General features: G+C 37.9%; 1 protein-coding gene and 1 gene segment (V, D, J or C); one reads left to right on the forward strand and one right to left on the reverse strand.

The window, feature by feature from the left end:
• Positions 1-2986: 2986 nt before the first annotated feature.
• LOC122974273 lies at positions 2987-3586 on the reverse strand. The segment is given in 2 exon segments: positions 2987-3392; positions 3478-3586. Coding segments are annotated over 2 exon segments (348 nt in total).
• A 1833-nt stretch (positions 3587-5419) lies between these two features.
• On the forward strand, positions 5420-14619 carry LOC122974140 (zinc finger protein 239-like). Of its 4 annotated transcripts, XM_044342064.1 has the most exons (8): positions 5422-5537; positions 6781-6943; positions 7866-8126; positions 9720-9783; positions 9876-10000; positions 11541-11624; positions 12047-12284; positions 12538-12600. In XM_044342064.1, exons 2-8 carry the CDS (start codon positions 6854-6856, stop codon positions 12543-12545), a joined length of 870 nt encoding a protein of 289 aa, XP_044197999.1. In that variant the 5' UTR covers positions 5422-5537; positions 6781-6853; the 3' UTR covers positions 12546-12600. The 4 variants fall into 4 exon arrangements, with proteins under 4 accessions (XP_044197996.1, XP_044197997.1, XP_044197998.1 ...); XM_044342061.1 differs by having other exon boundaries at positions 5420-5537; positions 12047-14619; XM_044342062.1 differs by lacking the exon at positions 7866-8126 and having other exon boundaries at positions 5420-5537; positions 12047-14619.
• The last annotated feature ends 7995 nt before the right edge of the window (positions 14620-22614 follow it).

Genomic DNA, 22614 nt, shown 5'->3' on the forward strand with positions numbered 1-22614 from the left:
TATCACAATGAGGAAGGTGCATGAAGCTGTCAGTTATAAAGCTCTGAGGAGGACTGATCACTGTTTCCTCTCCATGCAAATGAAGAGCTGACAGCTGCGTCCTGCTCAGCCTGAAACACACCAAGCAGAGAGATAAGTTCACCCAACACTGCTCTCCTAAACCTGTGGAGAAGAAAGACAAGAGTCGCCGCCTCACAGCAAGAAGGTTCTCAGTTTGAACCCAGCGGCCAGCTGAGGCCCTTCTGTGTTGCATGTTCTTCTTATTTTGATGTGTATTTATAACAAAAGTAAAATTACACTTAATCTTTTGACTAAATTGCCATCTAACATTATTGTTAATGATATTGTTAGATTAATTTGTTGTGTTTGCAATAATATGGCTACATGTTGCTACATTTTGTGGAGCCATGTTGAAAGTGAAGGGTCTTGGTGGTGTGGTGAGTCCTGCCCGACCTGCTAAGAAGTGGGAAAACTTAAAAAAAAATCATACAAGGTACAAAGTTTTGTTTCATTATAATAAATTACAGTCTAAGATAATGAGAACACATATTAATAATCAGAGTTCCCAGAGTGTTTTCTTTGCTGTATTTAGTATTTGAAATGAACACCACATGAATCATAAACTACAACTGTTTTGATATAAATTGTAATGTGTGCAGCAGCTCAGGAGGCCAGCGACAGGGAGTGGAACTGAATCAGGGGAGCCCACTGCTGGGACGTGGAGGTGGTTCTTCATCATGGATGAAGCATTAGGTGGGCGGCCGTCTATTCAGCTGCCGATAGAAACCCTTCTGACCCTTCAGCCCTTAGTTATGCTGCTATAGGCCTAGACTGCTGGGGGACTTCCCATGATGCACTGAGCTCCTCTCTCCTCCTCCTCCTCTCCATCTGTATGCATTCATGTAACATCAATGCATGTCACTAACTTTGCTTCTTCCCCGGAGTTTTTTGTGCTTTCACATCTCACAGGAACCCTGGGTTCTGGGCCGAGCCTTCGTGGTCCTTCACAGTCCTGATAGCATCCTTCCCTGGCTGCTGCTACTTATACTTATTGTTATTGTTATGATTGTTGTTATTCTGTCCCCCTCTCATCCTTTCCCTCTTTCTTTCTTTCTCTCAACCCAACCAGTCAAAGCAGATGGCCGCCCACCAAGAGCCGGGTTCTGCTTGAGGTTTCTACTCGTTAAAGGGGAGTTTTTCCTGCTGCTGCTCATGGGGGAATTGTTGGGTCTCTGTAAATTAAAGAGTACGGTCTTGACCTGCTCTATGTGAAAAGTGCCCTGAGATGACTTTTGTTGTGATTTGGCGCTATATGAATAAAAATTGATTGATTGATTTATTGATTGATTTATACCCTAAGCTTATTTGAAATGCCGTCCCTACATGGGCTTTTAAAATACACAAAACTCAACAGTAAAATTCATAAAACAGCAAGCACCAGATCAGTCATGACCACACGACTGATCCCTCTTAAAAAAAAAACTGTTTCAGTTTGAGTTTAAAATGTTCATGATCCATTTTCAGCTCTGTGGGTAAAGAGTTCCACATGGTGATTTCCTGAATAGAAAAAGACATCTGTCCAAGTGAGGATTTATGAAAGAGCACCTTACGATTCCCAGTAGACACTCGTCCTGTCACTGAGACAGAAACCCTGACAGGAACCACCAGGTCACTGAGCACCTGAGGAGCTGGTTGTTTAGACATTTATAGATGAGTTCGCAGTTAGTAAATTTAACAAAATGATCAGAATGTACCATATTTAATTTCTTAAGAACATGGAAGTGGTGTGATCTTATTGGCTTCCTGTCCATAATTTTAAAGGCTTGATTGTAAATCATCATAAGAGGCCTGATTGTGACCAAGAAGTCACACAATCACTTAAATGTGAAAAGTTCATGGAATGCATAAAACTATTTGCAGCATGATATGGTAAACAATCTCTAATGAGTCTAAATGCATGTAATTTTGCTTTTGCGAACTTGCTCACCATTTTAATATGCTTCTCAAATTTAAGTTGGGAATCTAACATCAGGCTGATATATTTGACTTCCAAAACTTCTTCAATACATCGTCCATTAATCTCTAAATTTAACTCATGAACTTCTGCAAAATGCCAGAAATTTCTTAATGTTGAGTGTGAGACGTGAGTTTTCAAACCATGCTGCAGTGGACTGTAAATGCTGAGACAGCCGGGTACAAACTGACCAAACAGTTGCACCAGATATATGACCGTATCATCCACATACATCTGGAAACCTGCTCCAGAACATGATTCTGATAAGTGATTAATAAGAGAAATGGGCCAAGGACTGAACCCTGTGAACCCTTTTTTACGCTCTTGAAAAGATGATCTCTCATTAATAACACACTGTTTACAGTTAGAAAGCTAGGATTTGAACCATTGTAGAGTTTTATCAGCAAAATTATTTTAATTTGGAAAGTTTGTAAATGAGAGTATCATGGTTCAATGTGTCACATGCCTTTTTAAGATCCAGAAAAAATGCTCCAACCATTCACCTTTATTGAATGACGATTTAAGCTGCTCTATAAAAAAGCAATCAGGAGCCTCTGTAGAATAATTAGGATGGAACCCAAACTGTAATGGATGGAAAAAATGACTACGAACATTGACAGCAATAAATAGCAATAAATGATTAAATACTGCGTATTGAAACTTGAACCAAAAAACTTGAAGAACATTTGAATTAGCTTTGTTTTCAACGTGTCTCCTCGATAATAGTCATGGGAGCTGGAGGAGTGTTGTTTGGTGCTGAAGGATCACACTGCAAGTATGGCTGAAGCTGACCACCTCCGTCATCTGGCCCATGCAGTACCTCTTCTACAGGCTCGAGTGTGTCTCCATCCCTGAGGCAGAGGTTGTGCAAAATGGCACAACAAGCAGTGTCCTGCACCACAAAACTAGGGTGCTTCCAGCTCCTTGAAAAAATATAGAAAAAATAGAAAAAACTTTGTAGATCTGACTTTAACTCTGAGCTGTTGAAACAGCATCAAAAACAAAATGCTGAATCTTGAGTCTCTTTCAGCTACAGTCACTTCCTGTTTAACTGACTGAGGTTTTTGTACGGCTCTGTATCACTGTGTGAGTGGAAACTCTTCATGGTGCTGACAGTAATAAACTCCTGAATCTTCAGCCTGTACGTTACTGATGGTCAGACTAAAATCATAATTATATCCACTGCCTTGGTATCGACCTGATGACATACTAGAATCAAAAGCAATAATGAATTTAGGAGCTTCTCCTGGTTTCTGATGGTACCAGGCTAAATCATTATCGATGGCGCTGCTGGCTTTACAGCTGATGGTGGCAGATTCTCCCCGCTGGACTGAGAGGGATTCTGGAGTCTGGGTGACCAGAATGTCTGCTGAGCTCACTGAAAAACACAACACAGGAACATCAAGTCAACAACCAACCAAACAGTGAACATGAGCTGAACGTAGACTGAAGAGATGACCAACCTTTGGTACACACAGTGAGTACCAAGACGCAGATGCAGATGAAAGACATGCTGGTTCTCTTGGTTTGTGCTGCTCTCTGTATCACAGTGAGGAAGGTGCATGAAGCTATCAGTTATAAAGCTCTGAGGAGAACCGATCACTGTTTCCTCTCCATGCAAATGAAGAGCCGACAGCTGCGTCCTGCTCAGCCTGAAACACACCAAGCATAGAGACAAGTTCACCCAACACTGCTCTCCTAAACCTGTGGAGAAGAAAGACAAGAGTCGCCGCCTCACCGCAAGAAGGTTCTCAGTTTGAACCCAGCGGCCAGCTGAGGCCCTTCTGTGTTGCATGTTCTTCTTTTGCCTCCGTGGGTTTTCTCTGGATGCTCCGGCTTCCTCCCACAGACCAAAAAACATGCAGGTCAGGTTAATTAGTAACTCTAACGACTCTCTATATGTCAGCCCTGTGATTGACAGGTGACCTGTCCAGGGTGAACCCCGCCTCTTGCCCAGTGGAAGTGATGGAGGCCAAAATCCACAGTGTGTCCACACAGTCGTTTAAAAGTAGATGTGAAGCTTATATGAGGCTTCAGCAGTCTGAGTTAGTCATGTCAAGTGAGCGGCTGTGGCTCAGGAGGTAGAGCGGGTCGTCCACTAATCGGAAGATCGGGGGTTCAATTCCCGGCTCCTCCAGTCCACATGCTGATGTGTCCTTGGGCAAGATACTTAACCCCAAATTGCTCTTGATGGCTGAACCATCAGTGTGTGAATGTGATTTGTGGTGTAAAAGCACTTTGAGTGGTTGGAAGACTAGAAAGGCGCTATACAAGATTTACCATATCTGACACATTAACAGTCTTTGTGTTTCCTGTTGAGCTGCGGTGGAAGTATAGTAACAAAAAGAGGGACTTTGGCACTAAAAAGACTGTAACATTGAAAAAAAATCTACTTGATATTAGCTTCAGATAAACTTTTAAATATATTTTTCAACAGAGGGAGGACTGTAGATTTTGGGATGAATAAATGTATGAAGGGATCTTCAATTATTCCATCTAGTGAAGGGCTCATCGCATTGGTTGAATATGTTCTTAATCAAAACTGTGAAATACAGTCTCTCTCAATGTTGAGGTGAACGTTTATTTAAAAAAGGCTTATACATGGAACTGAAGTACAATATTTTCTTTTTTATATAACTTTGAGCCCATGGTTCTCATGTTCAGAAAATACATTCAACATTAACACTGAACTCTAGTCGTCTCTGTGATATGCAGTTGTAGCAGCTGTAGGATGGTTGCTCACAGGCTGAAGGACACCAGTCACACCAGGAATCAGGATCTGCACATTTATTCTCTATAAGAGTAGCACGGGCCACAGTCAACACACACACACACAGTGACATGCTCTCTCCCAGCACAAAAACTGTCCAACTTTTTTTTTTTGCATTAAAATAAACATATAACAAACTACTGCTATAAATAAAATATGTGCACACTAAACAATGTGCGCCCTTAGAGTGCAGTTACACATGTGTATTTGAAATCATTAGTTACAGTAAAAGCAAATGTGAAAATAATCAATGAGTCAAATTCATATCCACTGAAATTGAATGAAATTCGATGTTTTCATTTGATGTCTCGCCATCTAGTTTACATGTGAATATAAGAATCTCTTCAGAAGAGAGACAGAAGTACACATTAAATAAAGAGCTTATTTTCATGTTGTTAAGCTACTAATTCAATGCAGTCCTTCCGTAAAAGCACACAAGAATATTACAAATATTACAAATACTTTTTTAATCGCATTTTTTGCTGCAATAATCATATAAACACTCTGTGAAATCCTGGAGAGACTGGCTGCTGAATTAAACAAACACGCCGCCTGTTGTTCTCCCTTCTGACCGGTAGGGGGGGGGGGCGAGTTTATCTCAATAACTGAAATCTTGAACGAGAATAAAGCTAACCGGAAGTCTCGTTGGTAGGCCGGAAGTCTCGCTGTTGATCTCGAACTGGCGGCGGGATAATTATGTTGTTGCACTAACAGTTGAGCTTATTTCTGAGCTTTAAAGCGGCAGGACTGCAGGTAAAAACAGACCATGAACACATTAAAGTGTCTGTTTCACATTAAAAACCGAAGCGAGCACGAACAGAAGCGAAGAGAAGCCCGAACTGCGCCTGCGTTAGCATGCTGGGCTAGCTCCGGTGCTAACTAGTTAGCTCATTAGCCGCTGTTAGCTCCGAACAGCTGTTAGCGGTAGTTTTAGCTCACTGTTAACTTTAATATTTGTTTATTTACGTTTGGTTCGAGCTGAGTTTGAAAGAATTCAAGCTTAGACGGTAGTTTTAAAGGAGCTAATGCTAACGGAGCTGAAGCTAAGAGGCTAACTGGTCACTTTCATGTTTTCAGGCTTAAGAAGTGATTTATTTAAAAAGAAAACTGTTCTGTAAAAGTGCCTTAAGACGTGAATAAATGTTAAAATATATAATTATTATGTTAATAATCGTCAGTTGCAGTCCCTGTGTGTTTAATTTATACTGTTTTGTTGTAGTTCTGTAACGTTACTGCTGCTTTGATCAATACTGTAAGTTTTAAACCTTACAATCAATCAATCAATCAAACTTTATTTATATGAAACAAATCAAAGTGCTTTACAGGTGACGGACAAATGTTCTTTATGGTAAATATGGATTAGGAGACTAATGCTCACCAAAATAATTAAAAAGCAAAAGAGTTAATGAGACAATAATAGATGGGTAGTTAAGATAATAAAAGATGATGCAATCAATAAAAAATAACCATCAAATTAAATGAAATAAAAAGATTATAATAAAACAGAAAAATGTGGATCAGTGTTTCTCAAAGATCTTCAGTTTACTGTCACAGAGACTAAAGAAAGCAGAAAATATTCCCAGTCCAGTCTCTCTCTCTGTATGTGGCTCATTTTCCAGTAATAATTATAGCTGCAGTGACTGTTTGTCACTGAACTCGCTGCTCCTCCCGTCATTTAAATCCTCTTCACAAGTTTAAAAAAAAAAATCATTTTATTCATTTTTTTAAAGCAAAAACGCCAAACATTTGCAGGTTGCTGACATGTGAATTTGAATCTTTTGTTAGTAAACTGAATATCATGTCAAATAATTTGGACTGTTGATCAGAAAGATAAAACAAGATAATAATCAAGAATTGATTATTTTCATGATTAATAAACACTTTTTATCAATAGAAAGTCCAGAAATATTTTTAAAAATGTCTAAAAGCCCGAGGTGACGTTTTCAAATTTTGTGTTTTGTCTACCTCAACGCTGTTGATACCCGACATAAAACAGGAAGAAGAAGAAAACTGTCAGTCAGAGAGGAGACCTGCTGGATTTCACAGACCAGGACCACTACAAGATCAGAATGGAGGAGAACCAGAACCTGGAGAACCACACCAACAACCCTGTTAAAAGAGAAGAACCAGGTTCACCCTCTGCTACCACCGATAAACAGGTCAGTGTTCAGGACTTCATGATGAAACCGGCTTCATAATGAGACTAAAGACACGAGGACGAGTCTGGAGGGTCCGTGTATCATCTGTTCATTCTGTTGTTGGAGAGAAAGTCTGAAAAAAAGGAAACTAAAACACTTCCAGACTTTGTGTTCAGGGATTCTTTTGGCCATAAAAACTACAAAAAGGTTTCAGTGTTTCCTGATTTCAGTATCATCACACATTAAAAAAAACCCAGAAATCAGACATTTAAAATGTTTCTGAAGAGGATTTCTAGTTAATGTCAGATACTGAACTTCACTGCAAGTAAAAATACTGCATGAAAAATCCTACTGCAGTAAAAGTACATAAGTATTATGAGCTTGATGTAGTTAAAGTATTGCAGTAAAAGTACATAAGTATTATGAGCTTGATGTAGTTAAAGTATTGCAGTAAAAGTACATAAGTATTATGAGCTTGATGTAGTTAAAGTATTGCAGTAAAAGTACATAAGTATTATGAGCTTGATGTAGTTAAAGTATTGCAGTAAAAGTAGTGGTTTGGTCCCTCTGACTGATATATTATTATATATGACATCATTAGATTATTAATAGTGAAGCATCAGTGTTAGAGCAGCATGTTACTGTTGTAGCTGCTGGAGGTGGAGCTAGTTTACACTACTTTATATACAGTTAGCTAGTTTAGTCCAGTGGTTCCCAACCTAGGGGTCGGGCCCCTCCAAAGGGTCAGCAGATAAATCTGAGGGGTCGTGAGATGATTAATGGGAGAGGAAAGAAGAAAAAACAAAGTTCTGATACACAAATCTGTTTTCAGTTTTTGGACTTTTTCTCTAATCTTTGATTTTTGCTGAATTATTGGATCATTTGAGATATTGTTATTTTTATTTTATTTTTAATGTTTTTCTCTTGTGTTTGTTTGTTTAAGGGGACAGAAAACTCTGGTTCACACTCCAACAACACAGCAGGTGTCAGTAATGCACCTCAACACTGGTTGCTACCCGACATAAAACAGGAAAAAGAAGAAGAAGAAGAACAGTCCATCAGTCAGAGAGGAGACCTGCTGGATTTCACAGACCAGGACCACTACAAGATCAAAATAGAGGAGAACCAGAACCTGGAGAACCACACCAACAACCCTGTTAAAAGAGAAGAACCAGGTTCACCCTCTGCTACCACCGATAAACAGGTCAGTGTTCAGGACTTCATGTATTTAAATTCATCTCTCCGTCCCTCTAGTTTCTATCTCTGAGCTCACCAACAGGCAAGTCGAAAGCCAAAAACTCGACCAGTTAGTCAACGATAAACGACAGCAAAACGCAGCAGAGACTCTCACAATGAGCCGAAATTAAACAAACGCACATAAATTATAAATTTGGCAAATAACATAAACAAAGGATGCGTTTTGCTGCTCTTTCTCAGCGTGTGTGTGCGCGCAGCGTAGCAGACGAGAAACACACCGCTAAACTGGTTGCTAGGGCAGTAGTCAACCAAAGAAAATCTCTAAAATCATCACTATCAAAGTCAGCTACACTAGGAAATCAATACCAGCTCTGCCTTCAGCTTGTTTTTGTTTTTTTTTAATACTTGCAGATGTAGAAATCCCCCCAAAACATCATTCCAGGAAGTTAGAAAGTGTTGTTTAAGAGCTACTGTGGTGTATTTTCATTAAAAGTCATTGTTGTGCTTAAAGACAATATTAAGCTATGCAGATTGATTTTATAAGTTTATAAGCAATAAGGGCTAGTGTGATACAATTTGTATTGGTGTAGTTATAATCTCATGAACCATATTTAATCACACTGTACGTATAGAGGCACGGTAGAAGAATCATAATCATACACTGGAGAAATTGGAGTGTGTTTGTATTACATGTCACTTTGCTTGGGTCTGCTAAAGTCTTCACCTTTTAAACATACTCTCTGGAAGAGATCAAGAAATAAGGGTGTAAAATGACTAGAATAACTTATAAAAAAATAAAAGGCCAGAAGACAACTTGGCAATAATGGTGTAAAATGATTCCCAATACTTATATATAAAAATTGGATATAATCAGGTAGAATTGAATATGCCAGTACATATCCTCAAACACCTCAAAACCTGTTTTGAAGAGTTTTGACCAACAACGAGTGACGGAGATAAAAGTAACATAATAATTGGTCAAAAATGAGGGAGGGTGGATGATAAGGTGTGACCTAAGCCGACCCAAGGACATAAAAACAATGAACCCCAAAGAAAAAACCTTTGGAGCGATTTGGTTCTTTGTAAAAGTGCTGATTGCTCCCCTTTTTTGCCGGCATTAAAGAACACTTTGCTGCTTGGACCTCTGACTCCCTTTTTATTTTCAAGAGAGAGTTTTTTGCTCTGGTACCTTTTTTCTGCAACAATTTGATACAACAGTACCTGTTGGTGTTTCAATGGAAACATTCCCTCAACTTCTCCTGTAATCAGTGGTAATCTTAATACTAGCTATTACAGATTCAACTCAGCAGTTCCACCAGACATTCAAACATCCTGTGGTGAAACAAGTATAAGATGATTATGGATTACATCATCTTCATTTCTTCCTCTGTTGATTAACAGCTGTGAATGATGAACAGACGGTGACACACAAGTTTATCAAGTCAACTTACATTGTTTTCAGTTATTTTTGTTATTCCCACTTTCTGAAACTTTATTATATAACGACTGTTTTAAATCACTTGACAGTAGATCTGTTTTTCACTTCATATTCATTTTTGTTCAGTCACTCTTACATGTTTTTTCTCTTTTCCTCCACTAGAGTGCAGCAGCGTTTACTTTACCAGCAGAGGTCTCCACATACAAACAGCTCATCACCAGTCAAGGTAAAACATTTCTACACGTTCAGTTTTATATCTTCATGACAGAAATGCTGCTGAACAGTCATGTGACGTTACAGCTTCTGTTTGTCTCTCAGGTCAGATCCTGCAGGTTGTCCGCGCCCCCATCGGGACTCAGTACATCATCCAGCAGCCTCAGCAGCAGATCCTCCTGCAGCAGCAAAGTCAGCCTGGTGGCGTTCAGGCCGCGGTCACACAGCAGGTGAGCCCCGTCACACAGGTGGGTCAGTCCAGGACACCTAGCTCTGAGTCAAGGAGTCAAAATGTGCCCGCTGCGTGTATCTCGGTCTGAAGGATGGAAACCCAACAGCTGGTCCTGTATCTGATCAGTCCATCGTCTCTTCATTATTATTTCAGCTACATTAAGCTGTTTGTCTGCAGAGATGCGGGTCTTCTGGAGATGAAGCCACTCTGAATGTCTCTCACATGTTCATCAAAATAAGTAAAGTACCAAATACAGAGTAGTTTGAAGAAGTCTCTATAAGTGAACTAACAACAGGGACCCACCAGCAGACTCATCTTCTGTATATTTTACCACCTGACGTTAACAATAAAAGCTTCCTTTGTGTTCTCGCTCAACTATGTAACACGTGGTCTTAGAGGGATTACCTAGCTTTTTGCTTATTTTTGATTGAAGTGTGATTTTCAGGATATTTGAAAATATCGATCCAGTCCCTCTAAAAACAATAAGAGAAGACCTGAAACGATGGATTGTTACCTCTGTTATTCTGGGGTCAAACAGAGGTGAATATCTTTCTTATTCTCATCTATACCTATTAAATTCACACCACAGCGGTTTAAAGAGCTCAAAATATAATGACATGTTTTCTATGGAAGAACAAAAAACCTAGAGTGGATCATAAAAAGCTGGTTTTGTCCAAAAATAAAGGTGGTTTGGTTGTTCCACATATGTTCCACTACAGCACAGGATAATGTGGCCAGTATATGATCATGACAACATGAGCATTTACACCGTGACAACCTTTACCCCTGAATTCCACCGGGTGCGTCAGTGCCACGTTCCGGCTCCGTCGCGGCTGCCGGAGCTGATCATGGCCACTCTAGTCAATGTATCTGATTCCACCGGGCGCCGCGGCGTGTTTCAGAAGCGTCCCAGAAGTGGCTCGCCGCTCCGCTGCGCTAAAGATAGACGCCTCGACTATTTTTTTTTACGGAGGCCGCGTCAAGCAGCACAGAGCAGATCCAGCTGGGCAGGAAGTCAGACACAGAAACAGCATTAAACATCCAGTCAATTTTCAAAATAAAACACCCCGTGCAGACTCCTGGTTGTATATCAACAATAAACGCAATTAAAGCAGATGAATAAAGAAACCATTTAACGACATAGCCTAATTAACCACAGCAGAAGCATGAGGATCAACGAAAGTTGAGCAAGTTAACAAAATTGGGCAGTTTAGTTGCCCTGCTACTGCAGTAATTACGGTAGCCTTAAGGGACTTCATCAGCTTTGACTAGGCTGCTGTAATTACTGTAGTAGGAGTGCAACTGACTTTAAACGGCAGAAGGCTTCCCCGCAGTGAAGACGCTCCGCTTCTGACACGCTCCCGGTGGAATCCCGGGGTTAGACCTGTAACACTCCTGTTTTCCACATTCTTGAACTCTAAAACGTCCTGCTGACTACAGTCAGATAAATGATCTTTCCTCAGGATTCAATGTGTGTGAGTGTGTCTCTCACTCCCTTCAGTTGCTCTTATATGTTCACTTTTCCTCCTGTTCTCTAGCACATCATCCAGCAGCCTCAGCAGCAGATCCTCCTGCAGCAGCAAAGTCAGCCTAGTGGCGTTCAGGCCGCGGTCACACAACAGGTGAGCCCCGTCACACAGGTGGGTCAGTCCAGGACCTGAAGCAGGGGAAGAACCAATTTGTAGAAAAAACAGCTTGAGAGATGAGAAATGAAATATAAAGTTGTAGAAATTGGCATTACCACCACTGAGGTGCCCTTAACCCCGACTGCTCCAGTAGAGCTGCTCAGTGGCCCACAGGTCAGACTGTGGTTGTACTGGGCAGCTTCCAGGTGGTAATGTGATCAGCGTGTTCCTGCAAAAGAGAAGCTGCCTCTTAGTGAAACTTCCCTGAATAAATAAAGGTCGAAAAAATATTTGAGTCCAACTTGAACACTGTGGGTTATGTTCCCAAGACATGATCTTAATGTTATTTATGGTTTTAGATCACTCACTCCACCATGTCACCTCACTTACTCTTTCTGTGTGTTTGTCTGTTGCCATAGAAACAAACAGGAAGAAAGGGAGTCAAACATCACCGCTGTCAGCACTGTGACAAAGCCTTCACCACATCAACATATTTAAAGATTCATCAGAGAGTTCACACCGGAGAGAAACTTCACAGCTGTGACCAGTGTGGGCAAGACTTCAATACAAGAAGTGCCTTAAAAAAACACCAGCGCATTCACACTGGAGTGAAACCGTACAGATGTGAGCACTGTGGGAAAACTTTCACTACAAACGGTACTCTACAAATCCACCAGCGCATTCACACTGGAGAGAAACCGTACAGGTGTGAGCAATGTGGGAAAACTTTCACTACAGACAGTCAACTAAAAATCCACCAACGCATTCACACTGGAGAGAAACCGTACAGGTGTGAGAAATGTGGGAAAACATTTGCCTATGGAGATTCCCTTCAACGCCATCAACGTATTCACACTGGAGAGAAACCATTCAAGTGTGAGCATTGTGGGAAAACTTTTACTGATGACAGTACTCTAAAACGCCACCAACACATTCACACTGGAGAAAAACCGTACTGGTGTGAGCAATGTGGGAAAACTTTCATCAGGGTCAGTGAACTAAAAATCCACCAACGCATTCACACAGGAGAGAAACCGTACTGGTGTGATCAATGTGGGAAAGCTTTCACTCAAGACATTCATCTAAAAATCCACCAACGCATCCACACAGGAGAGAAACCATATAATTGTGAGCAATGTGGGAAAACGTTTACTTGGAGGCATTCCCTAAAAATCCACCAACGCAGTCACTCAGCATCGTGTTGAAGGCAGGTCAGCGGTGTCCCCCTGCCTCCTCTCCGTGTCTTAAAGTTATAGTGTGGGACTTTTACATATAAATTAACGTCTGTTACACTCAAGCCATTGCCAAACAAGCTCACACAGATAAATCTCTGTATTTGACAGTATACAGAGTTTTTAAATCTGGTGTCGGTGGCGACATTCCTGCACTGGCTCAATAATGCAGACTGCGAATGCTGTATGGGAAGAGCATGTACACCAGAGACTTCTGCCAGCTGAGCTGGCTAACTTCTGGTTAGCTCTCTGCTAATTTGAATAAAAATAATTTCATAGTGCGGTTCTTCTAGATTTTCCTAATGTTATTGTACTGCATGGATCAAATTCTGATGAGATCAGAAATGGTTCTTTTCACAGCAGTTGTGTGATGCTCAAAACAATTTGTCCACCGTTTTACAGCTGCAATAGTAGAGGCGGAGTAGACTACGGCAGAACCTAAAATGTAAGCGCGGATCGACAGTGTTTTTGTAATTACTCTCACTGCCAGAAGGGGGAGACAGAAGTTCTGTACTGCAGGTTTAATAACTGCGTTGTTCTGTCTTGAGCTGCTCTACAAACTGAGGGCTACGAACAGTAACTTCAGAATCAGCGTGTACGCTATCAGCAGCGCATGTGGCTGAATGTAAAACTCAATGATTAACTGTTTCTTGCAGAAATGCACTTTGGAAGTTGAAGTTAACTTCTAGCCTGAAAGATTTTTTACTTTTCATTTTTGAGTGTCATGTTGAGTTTGAATGAATTGTGTTGAATGAATATGTAAATGACTCTTTAGATCTACAGAATTCCACATTTTGAATTATTTTAGAAATCAGTGGATTTAAATATAACCCACATTAATGTTAGCTTTTGTCCTTTGCTATTATCAGCAGCTGAATTATTGTTTTTGTTCCACAAATATACACATTTCTGAAATGTATCCAACAAAACAGGAGGACTTGGGGAGATTTTTATGAAGAGTCAAGAGTCATAATGTCAGTAAAAACAGCAGATACATGTTTCTGAGATTTCTTTATTCAACATTAAACGGTGCTGCTAGCTAAACCGCTAAAGTAGGCCTTGAGTTTAAAGCCTTTCTGCTAACATTTTCGTGTCCGATATTGCTATTAAATTCAATATAATGTTAATAAATGTCACTGAGGTATAGTCCTGAAGAGTTACTGATAAGGGGGCAGTTTGATCATGAACAAAGCTGCCAAAGCAGATCGATTACAGGCAACAAGTTGGTTTGGTGTGAATGTGACGGAGGTAATGATTCCACTTGCCATTACTGGGCAATTCTTACTGTTATTACTGTAAATTAAATGTATTATTGGTCCTTTCCATTTTAATATTATGTTATTTACTATTTTATTTTGTTAGTCTTGTAATAATGTATTATTATTAGTTTACCGTTGGGACTGGTGTGTTATGTGTAACATGAGCGCCCCCTGCTGGCCCTAAACTCCATTACCAGTCTGTGGTTTCCTGTCCCTGTGGAAGGTTGATGTGTATAAACTCAGTTAAAAACACTATAAGAAGTTAGTTTTCGTTGGTAAAAGTGTATTTCGTGTACTCCTGATGACCACAGCAAATGCTTTTCTTGATGATTTATTTTAATTTGTGTTGTGCTTGCTTGATATTAGCTTCAAAGTAAATCTTCCACTATTTCTTTCATTGTTTCAGTGTTTTGTAGACTTTGTTACCACGAAACTGACTGTGAGAGACCTGATATCATTTAGTTATTACCAGAATAAATGGCTGGTTAGAGCCAAAAGTGACAGTTTGTGCCTCATTCATTTCATTTTACATTAGAGAGTTGTGAGTAGAGATGTTTAGTCTTTCATTTTATTGCGCCACTGCAGACCCCAACGGTCAGTTTGAAGAATGAAGTCTCTTCCAAGAAGATAGTACTTGAAAGTCTCATGCCCACTTTAACTGATCCTCCTCTTTCTGGAGCATCTTTTTTAATGGATCATTGCCTTGCAGTGCTCCATAATACAGCAGAAAAGACTCCAGTGGAAACCAAGAGAATAGCAGTAAACAGTAAAAACTACAATTTTAAAGCCAGGGCTCGGGATTGAAAGCCTGATATAATAGAATGCATGATTTTATGCTGTGAGGGTCAACTCTGAGCTCAATGTATTATGAAGAAATTGATGATTTGAGTAGTGAGAAAAATGTTGGGTCTCTAAACATTATTTGAAGAAAGAGAGAGCCAAGATTCACATCATTTTAAACCTGTCTGTCTCTCTCAAGCAGCAACCTCCGGGGCTGAAAAATGAAGCCAAAAACTGCAGTTCCTTCAACGACCACTTGAGGCTCCAAAAGCGAGTCAATCCCCATAGACCTCCATGTTAAAATGCCCAACTTTACAGCAGAAATAAACATGTTTACAGCCTGGTACAAACAACGGTTTTGGTCTCTGTAGCTAATTTCCTCTTTCATGACAACTGTACAGGGGGTGAATTTTTTTATAACTCACCTGTTTAAATTTTATTAAGCCGTAAAGTTCTGCATAATGAAGGACATGGCTGCTTTGAGTGACAGGTCTGCCAGCCGCTAGGTGGCTTGTTTCAGCCGTTCGGCCCCGCCTCTTTGCCCATTTTTGATTGATTGGCTGGGAGTTGGGCAGCGTCACGCACTGCCAAGATGGTGACGGCCGGAGCGGCTCACTTTGAGCTTCAAAACCGCTCTTCAGAAACCAACGAGTGACGTCACGGTAACTACGTCCGTATTTTTATACAGTCTATGGTCTCTCACCTGCAGTGGCGGATCTAGAACGTTTACAAGGGGTAGTTAAGAGGTTTCGGCAGGGTGGCATCAAGCAGCAAAAACCGCAGTTCCTTGAACGACCACTTGAGGCTCCAAAAGCGAGTCAATCCCCATAGACCCCCATGTTAAAATGCAGAACTTTACAGCAGAAATAAACATGTTTACAGCCTGGTACAAACAACGGTTTTGGTCTCTTTAGCTAATTTCCCCGTTCTTGACAACTGTACTCGCAGTGAATTATTTTATATAAGTCACCCATTTAAATTTTCTAAAAGGCTTAAAGCTGTGAATAATCAAGGCATGGTGGGTGCCGTCACAGGTAAGTTGCTACCATGACAACGAGTATAGCCGTCGCTATTTCAGTGTGTTGTCAGTTCATGAAAGTTAATTGTAACATTTTGGTTGCCTAAAAAAGTCTTGTTCAGCGTTTGGTTGTACTACCTTCTTATCCAAATATGATCACTTCTCGCCCCCAAAAATCCAAGATGGCGACGGTCAAAATGCAAACTCCAGGCTTCGAAATGGGAGTCCACAAACCAATGAGTGACATCATGGTTATTTTTTTTTTACAGTCTATTGTACACACACACACAATTTAAATCGCATACTTTTGATTCATGTGCTCCATAATACAGCAGCAATGTCCCCAGTGGAAACCAGGAAAATAGTCAAAACTACAATTTTGAAGCCAGGGTTCAATCAATCAATCAATCAATCAATCAATTTTTATATTTATATAGCGCCAAATCAGAACAAAAGTCATCTCAGGGCAGTTTTCACATACAGCAGGTCAAGACCGAACTCTTTAATTTAGAGACCCAACAAGCACTTGGCGACAGCGGTTGAAAGCCTTATATAATAGAATGCATGACTTTATGTTGTAATGGTGGTGGGATTCAGAATAACGGTTTTAATGGGGATATTTGTTTCCATAAGGATCTCAGTGTCCTTAATGTGGCTATAAAGTTTACTACAGACTTATTATAGAGCTGAGGTTGAACTTCCAAAATTAAAAAAAAAAAAAAAATCCACACCCTAAATGTAAGCCGTATGCATTAACAGCCAAAATTATAACAAATTGCAAATTAAAAAGCAATGGAGTAAATTTACCCGTGGCAGTTTTTCCAACTGTACGTTAATTAATGCTAATTTCCTAAAAACTATGTTGTGAAGCACATCCTACTGTTAATTAATTATTAAAAACACGGGCATTTATACCTAAAACCACCACTTGATATATGAAATGCATTTATTTCCACGCGGTGCGTGTTTAAACGTTTTTGCTCGGTTGCTAGGCAACGGCATCAGTTGGAGTGCGTGATCTGCCAAACGTGTCAATTCATAATTAAATTCTAAAAAAAAAAAAAAAATCAGATGAAAATGAGCTGCAAAAAAACTTCCAAGTGCAGGAAAGTTGTCTGCTTAGAGTGTTTGAGGGATTCAGTTGACTCACAAACGTCCACTGGCTGTAAAACTTAGTTTTAGTTAATTGATTATGTTATGATTTTTGTTTTGCTATGTTACTGTTTATTGTTTAAAGGCTATATGAATATTTTTTTATGTTTTATTGTGATACAACATTGAATCAAAGGAGATTTAATGTGGATTTTTTATTCTGGTCAACAGAAAAAGATCCTCTAATGTCAGAGTGAAAACATCTCTACAGTCATCTAGATTCATTACAGTTATAAAAATATAGAATACATCGTCTGTTTTACTCATAAAATGTAGCTCTGAACAGTAACTACAGCTGTGAAATGAATGTGGTGCAGTAGAGGTTTATGGATCTGAGTCTAAACCTGCTTACCGTCTCTGCTGCGGATCAATCACGTCTCTCATCACCAAATACACAATCAATGACTCTGCATCATTCATTTCAATCATTCACAAGCCGAAACGTTGTTTACCAGCTTCTCCTGTTTGACTGTTCAGTAATAAATATGTAACTAAATCTGAACGTGTTTTCTTGTGCTTTTATCTCAGTCACTAAAACTTAACAGACTTATAGACTCACAAAATCACGATTAATAACAGTAATAATTCTAATTGTGTGGCCAACATGTATGGAGGGTTTTAAGAGCCAAAACTAAATATACAAATACATAAATAATTATATAATTAAATGCTTAAATAAATGAATAAATATATAATTTTATAACATGATTAAATAAATAAAAAAATAATTATGTAATAAAATCCTTAAATAAATGGATAAAAAAAATGGTATAACTTAATGCTTAATAATTGTATAAATATATAATATGTTTAAATAAATGAATAAATATATAATTTTATAACATGATTAAATAAATAAAAAAATAATTGTAACTTAATGCTTAATAAATATATAATTATGTAATAAAACACTTAAATAAATGGATAAAAAAATTTATGACTTAATGCTTAATAATTGTATAAATATATAATATGTTTAAATAAATGAATAAATAAATATGTAACTTAATGCTTAATCGTCACCATCCATGAATAACAAATTAAATGAGACATTAAATATAAAGGTTAAATTTGTGTACTCATTTATTCACACATTCAATTATCTATGTATAATTTTATTTATTTATTTATTTATTTATACTTGTGTTTATCTACAGACTCTGTGCTGTGATTGGTGGTTGAACTTGGATCCACTGCTTTCGGCAAATTGAAGATGGCAGCACCTGGTGCAGATCTTAATCTACAGTGGTGGATATGTTGGCTGCAGCTGAACAGATGTGCTCTGAAGCTGTTTTTAGATTAGACTGAGGAAACGATATCAGTCCTGACTGACTGACAGAAATTAATGAAGCTGTATTAACGATCCGAGATCCTGTTGGGTCTGAAATACTCTTCGTTCACCAATCAGACGCTTTAAACGCACAACATGTAATTTCAGCTGCTAGACGTCTCAATCAGAACAACGACAACAGACGGAGTGTGATGACGGTGTGAAGTAGCAAGGGATCATGGGAGTTGTTGTCTTTGTTGTTAAATAACCAGCTTCACCGGGATAGGATTACTCCAGAGTTCATCATTCAGGATGTTTTTACCCACAGAGGTCTCCTCCTCTCCAGAACAAACGGACCCGGAGATTACAGGTAAAAACACTGAATAAAACTGTTTCACCTAAAAAATCAATATTTCGCCGACAATGTTGGCGACCACCGGACTTCCTGGAGGGGCTGTTAGCCGAGCTGCTGCTAACGTTTGTCCAGTTTATTTCTCTGATAACTTAAGATCCAGACGTCCAATGACTAAAATCCTTCTTCCGGCTAAAAGATATAGTTAAAAACCACCTAAATTTATCATGAAAATGTGTCTTAAAACTGAATAAAAGTCCATTTATAACAGTTTGTGTGGAACAACCACAACGCCGATGTATTATCTTGTATGTGTGTAAGTTACTCTTTGGTAGACGCCATTGTAGCGGACAAACACAGCGCCGCCGTATGCATCTGGTGCGTGTTTACTCTTTGGTAGAGGAGGTATGACGCCATCGACAGGCGACCAAATGAAACGGTCCGTTACTTTGATTAAATTACAGATTTCTCTGGGTTTGAAAATACACAACTCAACAACATATATAACACAGGTCTGGTTGTTTTTAGACATTTTAATGTGGAATAATTACATATTATAGCTTTAACCTGGATAAAAGAAAGTATATATAAATAAACACAATTATTAATAGATCAATAAAATTAATATACAAAAGAATAAATAAATATGCAAATGTATAAATATATATATATATCAATAAATAAATACAATTGTGACAGTTAAGCATTAAATTATATAATTCTTTATTCAAATATTTTATGATATATTTAAGCATTTAATTATATAATTATTTATACATTTATATATTTAGGTTCGGCCCTTAAAACTTTTCATAACCAAGAGGGACCATTTCTATATTATTATAATAACTCTAATGAGTTATGTTGATGGATGAATAATTTCTTTTCTTTTTTTTTTTTAAACTTTTTATTTTTATTTTACACATACACATGGTCAGCTGCACAACAATGCAAGGGAGGTAAACAGAGGAAGTAGAGAAGAAGAATAAAGTAAAACTGTAAAAACAATAAGTGGAAGTGGGGCACACCGCTCTTGTTGCAGCTTTTTTCACTCCTTTAGGTCTGTTGAGTATTTCTTTTTTCATGTACAGTCCATTTGTGCCACTGTTGGTTCATTCTTAGGAAATAAGTCAGTCTTTCCATTGAGCACATCAACAATACTCAGCCACTGTTCTGGGCTTGGAGGGTCATTTTTCATCCAGTTCCTCGTTATGGCCTTTTTATTAATTTCATATTTGAATCATGCACAATAATAATTCCACAATAATTCAGTCCTGGCTGCTCTCTGCAGTAGAGAGAGTTTGTTGGATGTTTGGATGTTCTAAAGAAATAAATGTCAGAACCAAGAAACAAGGAATAATTTAATTGGTGAGTAGATATCTCACAACAATCTACTGCAAAGTCTGGTGAGTAACCAGCTGTTTATTCTGATAATAAAATGATATCAGGTCTCACACAGTCAGTTTCATGGTAACAAAACCCAGAAAACTCTAAAATAAACAAAGGAATATTTGAGGCACATGACAAGAAACAGCAGACTGGTAATTTAAGGGCCAGCAGAGGGCGCTCATGTTACACACAACACTGCAGTCCCAGCACTAAACTAATAATAACAATAGTACATTATTACAAGACTAACATAATATGGTGACCAATATACATTTAATTGACAGTAATAACAAGAATTGGTTGGTAATGGCAAATGTAACATTCACACCAAACCAACTTGTTGCCTGTAATCATTACTGTCCCCTCGTTACTATAACTCAATGACACTTAATAACAATATATTAAATTTAACAGCCATACTGAAGAAGAACATCACCAGAGGCAATTGTGGCTCTTAAAGCAGAACTTTTAAATCATGATTGGCAGGAAGTTCATGTAGAAGATACTAATCAATCATAAAATACATTTTTAGATACATTCTTGAAACTTTATGACCAACATTGTCCACTGAAAGAGTGTACCATGGTTAACAAAGGGTTCGGAAAAAGCTTGTAAAAAGAAAAATAGGCTCTATATTATCAAGCATCGAACAAAGGAAAAGGAGGACAAGTACAAAAAGTATAAAAACAGACTGACATCTATTATGAGATTGCAACAAAAAGACTGTTCTGATCAATTGTTGCAAAAACATAAAAATAATATTAAGGCTACCTGGAAAGTGCTTAATGACATGATTAACAATTGTAGTGAAAATGACAATTCAGTTATTGAAAATATAGAGGAAATTGTTAACGAGTTGAATGATTTTTTTTTTGTTAATGTAGGAACAAACTTGGCAAAAGGAAATTAACCTTCCTACAGATGAAGACAATAATCTTGATTTTGCGTTTGACAACAACAATACAATGTTCCTCGGTGGAGTTTGTGAGAGTGATGTGTTCAGAAAGTCTAAGAATAAAAAAAAAATCCACTGATAATAACAATATTAATATGTGACTCATAAAAGAAGTAACTGACTGTGTCCTCGAGCCATTTACTTACATATGTAATCAATCTCTTCAAACAGGTATTTTTCCCTATAAAATGAAAGTGGCTCCAATTTATAAAAATGGTGACAAACATATTGTATCAAACTACAGACTAAAATACACAAAAAACTATTTGTAAATAGACTTGATGACTTTATTGAGAAATATAAGTTACTGAGTTTAGGGTTTAGGAGCAAGCGATCAACATCTTTAACAGTGATGGATTTTGTGGAAAATATAGCAACAGCAGTAGATAAGAAACAACACACTATAGGTGTATTTATTGATTTACATAAAGCGTTTGACACAATAGATCATTCATTACTTCTGCAGAAATTGGAACACTATGGTATAAGAGGTGTCACACAACAGTGGTTAAGAAGTTATTTAACTAATAGGTTTCAATATGTAAAAGTTAATAATACTGAATCACAGTTCAGAAGAGTGGCCTGTGGTGTTCCACAAGGTTCGGCATTGGGACCTAAGTTATTTATACTTTATTTGATTGATATTTGTACAATTTCTAATAAGTTGGAATTTGTTATGTTTGCTGATGATACAAGTTTAGTTTGTTCAGGGGAGGACATGAAAGAATTATTGAAAACAGTTGAAAGGGAATTGATAATGTTAAAAAAAATGGTTTGACATTAATAAGTTATCACTCAATGAAAATAAAACTAAATTTATGGTGTTCAGTGGAATCAGAGTTAACTGTGAAATAAAACTGAATTTAATTGGAGTTGAACTTGATAGAGTATATGAAACAAAGTGGGAGTGATTATAGATCATAAACTCTGCTGGAAGCCACATATAGAATATATCAAACGGAAATGATCTAAATCTGTTGCTATTCTTTACAAAACAAGGGATCTGTTGAATAAGAAATGTTTGAATATATTGTAATGTTCACTTATATATATGTATATATGTCATATTGTGTTGAGGTCTGGGGAAATGTATATAAAACAAATATAGACTCTATAATTAAACTCCAGAAAGGAGCTATTAGAATAATAGATAAAGCTCGCTACCGTGAATCCACTAATCCGTTACTCGTAGGGTCCTGCATTTCAAAATCTTTAGATATTGTGTATTTAAAAACATTGGAATTACTTTTTCGAGTTAGGAATAAAAGCCTTCCTATTTGTATTCAACATTTTTTTTAAGTTAAGAGAAGGAAATTATAATCTAAGAGGACTGTGTGTCTTCGACATATGTAAAATGAGAACCAATGTAAAATTCAGATGTGTCTCAGTTTTGGGAGTCAAACTATGGAATGATCTTAGTGATGAATTAAAATTGTGTAACTCTCTGTTGAGTTTCAAAAAAGCCTTAAAATGTAAAATAATAAAGGATTATGACGTAAAATTATAAAGATGTAAAATAATTAGTTTTACAATTTATAGTAAATTTTCTTTTTTTCATACTGCTAATATTCTGTGTTATC

Source organism: Thunnus albacares, chromosome 22, assembly GCF_914725855.1.
Source record: "Thunnus albacares chromosome 22, fThuAlb1.1, whole genome shotgun sequence".
In the NCBI taxonomy this organism is placed as follows: Eukaryota; Metazoa; Chordata; class Actinopteri; order Scombriformes; family Scombridae; genus Thunnus; species Thunnus albacares.